We start from the raw sequence: 5,733 nt of genomic DNA on the forward strand, positions 1-5,733 counted from the left end.
AAGGCATCTGGATGGGTATATGAATAGGAAGGGTTTGGAGGGATATGGGCCAGGTGCTGGCAGGTGGGACTAGATTGGGTTGGGATATCTGGTCAGCATGGACGGGTTGGACCGAAGGGTCTGTTTCCATGCTGTACATCTCTATGACTCTATGATTCTATGACCCACAATGCCACTGGCGCGGGAATTCTGTGATTTTGAAGGAATGGAGAGATATTTCCAAGTCAGGATTGAGAGTGGCTTGGAGGGGAACAAGCAGGGGACGGTGCTCCCATGTGTCTGCAAGCCCTGTCCTGCTAGATAGAAGTGGGTGTGGTCCTAGCCCCATAATCACATTGCCCTAAACATTTTGACCTTTCGAGTGCTCATTCGGGTGTGAGCTTTCCTGTATCAACTCCCACTACCCTCAGAGGAAAAAACCTTCCCTCCAAACTTCCAGACTTTCACTTTAAACCTCTCTCCCTCTCTTTCAAGATACCCATTAAAACTGGCCTCTTTGGCCAAGTTTTGGACCACCTGTCCTAACATCGCCTCACGTGGCTCAACTTCAAACTGGCTGTGTCCACCCTGGTTACGCTGACCCTGCGTTGTGTTAGAGACACTCTCTCATTACAAGTTGTTGTTGGTGCTTGTGTCTAACCAGGATGGTCTAGCTGACTGGAAGAGAGTATCAGTGAGAGCGTGCACTGGGAGAGTCAAGTTCCTTGGGAAAATGTGCTCTCATTAACGTTGAATTAATGAGTGAAAACAAGCAAGGGGGCATTTAAAGCTGACATAAATAAGATGAAAATTGATTTCACACTTCATAAAAAAGTAACAAGCCAAAACAGACCCAGCATCAGCATAAAAGCCAGACACAAGCAGAGACCCCCCCTGTGACTGTCAGCCAATGACGTGCAGACCCTGACTGTATATTGGCTCAATGGGACAGAAGTTTATATTGCGTGACCGCACATCCCCTCCAACGTGTCCCAACAGCTCACCGAGAACTCCAAATCCAAACAACAACCTGGCTGCAGCCTGAGGTACAGGCCCAAAGGAAGACTTGCATTTATGCAGCACCTTTCACAATCGCAAGGTGTCACAAGTTGCTTTACCATTCTGGAGCATTGCCACTTTTCTAACATTCTGGATACTATCCACTGGTGACCAGCTGCCACCAATCCTCCTTTGCATATAGTTTTTATCAACCTGTTCAGGAATGTTATTGCACACCTTCAGAAGAGGTGGGGCTTGAACCCAGGTCTCCTGGCTCAGAGACAGAAACACTACCACTGTATCACAAGAGCCCTCCAACAGATGCCAAACAACAAGCACAAACCCCAGGCAGTGGGGTCTGCACCCACATCGCTAAACAACCTGGAACCTGAATACAACACCTTCAGCAGCTCAGCCCCACTCCACACTCCCCCTTCCAAGACTGAATCAAATCAGTGACACAAGGACAAACCATTGCACAGTCCAAACAAGATAGACTTGACTCACATAACAAGTGTAGTTTATTTTATGACAGCAATAGGTACAACTAATATTAACTAGTTAGGCTAGTTATATCTATCAGAAGTCAGGATTGGACACATCTGACTCTATCAGGACCTCATGCAAGAATACCTGTTCCTCCACCCCAAAACCATGTGACATCGTCAGGCCAGCTGGAGCTAATGCCACGTCAACAATAAACCATTCACAGCCATTACCTTAAACAACATAAAGTGGGAAATACAGTAGCTAATGTCAGCACTGCAAGATCCCACAGACAGCAAGCTGGTAATTATTTCATTAGTGTTGGTGGTTAGGGGTCAAATATGGGAATAGATTCCGGGAAGGAGTACCCTCCCATTCCTGCTGCAGGAATTGTATCCATTGAGGAGGCATTGGTTTATCCACACCCCCTGGTGTTAAAGGGAAGCCTGATGCTGAATGTGGTCTGACCAATGAACAAGCAGCAATCCTGCAGGAATGTTAATAGCTGTCGATGGGCACTGGATTCCGTGTTGTTCTCTCTCGTTAAATCAAACTTTGAAGTAATTGTTCTGGTTGTCATGGTAACACAGAGGCATTCTCTCCTTCTCTGTCCCTGGGATCCTTTCATTCCCCATCCTCCTGATTTAGCTTGGAATGTTAGACCCCCATCCCATTACAGACAAGCTCTTCCTAACAGTCCCATGATCCCAGCTCACCCAGGAGTATGGCTGACTTCCCCGTAAAAGATGGGACTACCCTCTCACCTGTCATTTCTCTCTAACATTTATGTATGACATCATTTTATAAAGAACGAGACACAAGACCACCAACTCTGGGCGTCTGGGAGGTCGATAATACCAGCAGCACCCACGAGCCTCAGTCTGGATCAAATCCACAACCCTCCCCACACCCACCCCCACCCTGCCCCTGCCCTGATCAAAATGCCACTTCCATTGGCTGCATTACTGACAAAGGAGCATGTGTGGAGGAAATGCAAATCCATTTTCTGTTTCTGAACCTAGCCTCAGACCCCTCTCCTGGGTTCAGGTTAACCTGCAGTTCCAGGAAACTCTGGGGGCAATTCTGGATAGTTGCTGACCATTCCACCCTGTCCCCACATGCCCCACCCAGCCCCCAGCCCAACAGGCCAGCCGGCTTTAGGACGGGAGCCACAGCTCCTACAGTCTAGTTAGTGATGTCACACAACCAGAGGGAAACCTGTTTACAAATCCCGGTGAGTGGGAGCTGCTGGGTATGCTGGGAAGCTGCTGGGTGTGTTGGGGAGCTGCTCGGCCTGCTGAGGAACTACTTGGTCACTTCACTACCACAGGCTTCCTATGGGAGAGTCACAAATTAACCCCACCCAACCACGGTCCCTCTCACCTCTGATTCTCAGGAATTTTATAAAAACATTATTATGAAGGAGCAGGTCTGTCAACCAGTCCTTGTGCTCTTAACAAACTTTACAACCGTAAGAAATAGGAACCAATGTAGGCCATTCAGCCCCTTGAGTGTGCTCCGTTAGTCAATAGGATCCTGGCTGTTCCAACATTCCTCACATCCACATTCCTGTCCTTTCCCTGTAACCCTTGATTCCCCGACTGATCAAGAATCTCTTTGTCTCAGCCTTAAATATCCACAAGGACTCTGCCCCCACAGCTCTGTGAGACAAAGAGTTCCAAAACTCTCAACCCTCTGAGAGAAGTAATCCCTCCTCATCTCAGACTGTGCCCCCTAGTCCTAGACTCTCCCATGAGGGGGAATATCCTCTCAGCATTGACCCTGTCAAGCCCCTTAACAATCCAAGACAGAGTTAATATCTCGCCACACCTGGTGCTGCCAGACCCTGCTGAGCTTTCTTAGCAATTTCTGTTTTTGTTTCTGATTTCCAGCATCCACAGATCTGTCGGTTTTTATTCCCCTTATCAACCAGGAACTATGCAGAGCAGAGGAAAATCACCTATACAGTGTAATCAAAAAGAACGAGTACCCAATGAACACAGTCCGCCGGTTTCTCAGCAACAAACCCAAACAAGCAGACAAAACATGTCCAGAAACCCTCGCCACTCTCCCCTAAATCAAAGACATCACGGAAATGACTGCCAGACTACTCAGATCCCTTGGATCACGGTAGCCCGCAAACCCACCAACACACTAAAACAGCAGCTAATGAACTTGAAAGACCCTATACAGACACCAAGCAAAACTAATGTTGTTTACAAAATACTGTGCAAGAACAGTAACAAATACTACATTGGACAAACAGGAAGAAAACTGGATACACCAGAATACATGAACACCAATTAGCCATAAAACGACATGACCCTCTCTCACTAGTATCCTCACATACAGATAAGGAAGGACACCACTTCGACTGGGGCAACACATCCATCATAGGACAAGCCAAACAGAGACACACATGAGAATTCCTAGAAACATAGCATTCCAGTCGGAACTCTATCAGCAAACACATCGAGTTAGACCCCATCTACCACCCCCTGAGAAAAAGAACAGCAAGTGACTTCACCACAGGAAGTGACATCACCAACCCAAAGCAACCCAAACATATAAATAGAAATCAGGAATTATCAACAGTGCTTCGCCTGAGGCCCAATGAAAATGTTACCTAGTAGGGTGACGAAACGTCTGGAAATGAACCTTCCAGCTCAGCGAGCAAACCTACATCCATCACCACTTATTCTTCTAAACTCCAGCAAGTACACTCCCACCCTGTTTAATCTTTGCTCTTAAGATAATCCTTTTAAATATCTCCATTGCAATTCATTAGTTAATTAACAGCCTCACATTCCAGTCATCTTTCTGTGAAAGATATTTTAAATGAATACTCAAGAGTGCGAAGACAGAACGCCTCTGAAAATCTTTACTCTGATCTCACTCACAGTCTAAGCATTGAGTCTGTTTCACTCCAGTTCTTACCAGCACATGCCTCAGGGTTAAGGTGGTGAGAGGTGATCCCGATAGGTTGTGGGAAAGTGTTGGAGGGGGTTCCATTTTCAGGGAGATGATGTAGCTCATCACGGTGATTTTGTGTTCTTTGTGAAGTGTTGATTCACTGATTCTGGGAACAGGAAAGGACAGGATACTTTCAGAAGGTGACAACACCACATTATACAAGACATAAACAGCACCGAACGTAACCCTCTCGCTTGATCCCCCTTTCTGGAGTGCCGGCTCTGTGCTACGTACAAATCACCTGCACCTCAGTCAGACCACATTGCTACTGCTCAGTTTGTAATTCATCATTTACAGAATATCATTGGCTAGGTCAACAATTACTGCCCATCCCTAATTGCCCAGAGAGCAGTTATGTAACAACCACATTGCTGTGGGTCTGAAGTCACATGTAGGCCAGACCAGGTAAAGATAGCGGATTTCCTTCCCTGATAGGGGCATCAATGATCCAGATGGGTTTTTACAACAATTGACACTGGTTCCTTGGTCACCTTTGGAGGTAATTAACTCCAAATTTGAATTGAACTTAAGTGTCCCCAGCTACCATGGTGGGGTTTAATCTCATCTCCCCTCATCCACAGTCTCGAGTTCTGGTTTATTAGTCTGAGTGACATTCCCACTATGTCACTGTCTCCCTGCGTAACTTGATCATTTGATTCCAAAATGAATCACAGTCAATCCTAAATCTCCCCTGCCATTGCCAAAAGGGGTCACGTTGTAACTGCAGGCGCATCGCAACCATTTGCTGAGGATGGCCTTGCGATCTTGCTGTGCCCCCACCCTCTCGGCTCATGGCTAGGGGCTAGGTCTGTTGCGGGGGGAGATGGGAGATGGGAGATGGGAGACGGGAGACGGGAGACGGGAGACGGGAGATGGGAGATGGGGTGGGGATTGAATGACCTGAAACCCAGCTTGTTTACACAACTCACTCGATAAACCCACAGCTCCCATCCTCCCCCCACCCACAACTACCTTGACCACTCTGCTGCCAGGTTGTGCCTCACATCTGGTCTGATGATGCTCACTTTCTCATCTCTATCTATAAACCCAACACAGTGCAGTATTGCAGTTACTTACATGGAAACAAGTCAACAATTAGAACATAGAACAGAATAGCACAGGAACAGGCCCTTCGGCCCACAATGTTGTGCCAAACATGATGCTAAATTAAACTAATCCTTCTGCCTGCCTTTTGGTCCATATCCCTCCATTCCTTACCTATTCATGTGTTTATCCCCATCGTCCGTGCCTCCACCACCATCCCTGGTTGTGTGTTCCACACTCCTACCACACACT

At 47.1% G+C, this 5,733-nt stretch overlaps 1 protein-coding gene across 3 annotated transcripts in view; it reads right to left on the minus strand.

Annotated features, from left to right (window-relative positions):
• adgrd1 (adhesion G protein-coupled receptor D1) overlaps positions 1-5,733 on the minus strand; it is a 243,831-nt gene that overhangs the window by 179,889 nt on the left and 58,209 nt on the right. For all 3 annotated transcript variants that reach the window (XM_043715336.1, XM_043715334.1, XM_043715335.1), the window contains one exon: positions 4,402-4,543. In XM_043715336.1, coding sequence (XP_043571271.1) covers positions 4,402-4,543 — 142 coding nt within the window. The remainder of the gene's footprint in view (positions 1-4,401; positions 4,544-5,733) is intronic.

Source organism: Chiloscyllium plagiosum, chromosome 25 (assembly GCF_004010195.1).
Source record: "Chiloscyllium plagiosum isolate BGI_BamShark_2017 chromosome 25, ASM401019v2, whole genome shotgun sequence".
Lineage (NCBI taxonomy): Eukaryota > Metazoa > Chordata > Chondrichthyes > Orectolobiformes > Hemiscylliidae > Chiloscyllium > Chiloscyllium plagiosum.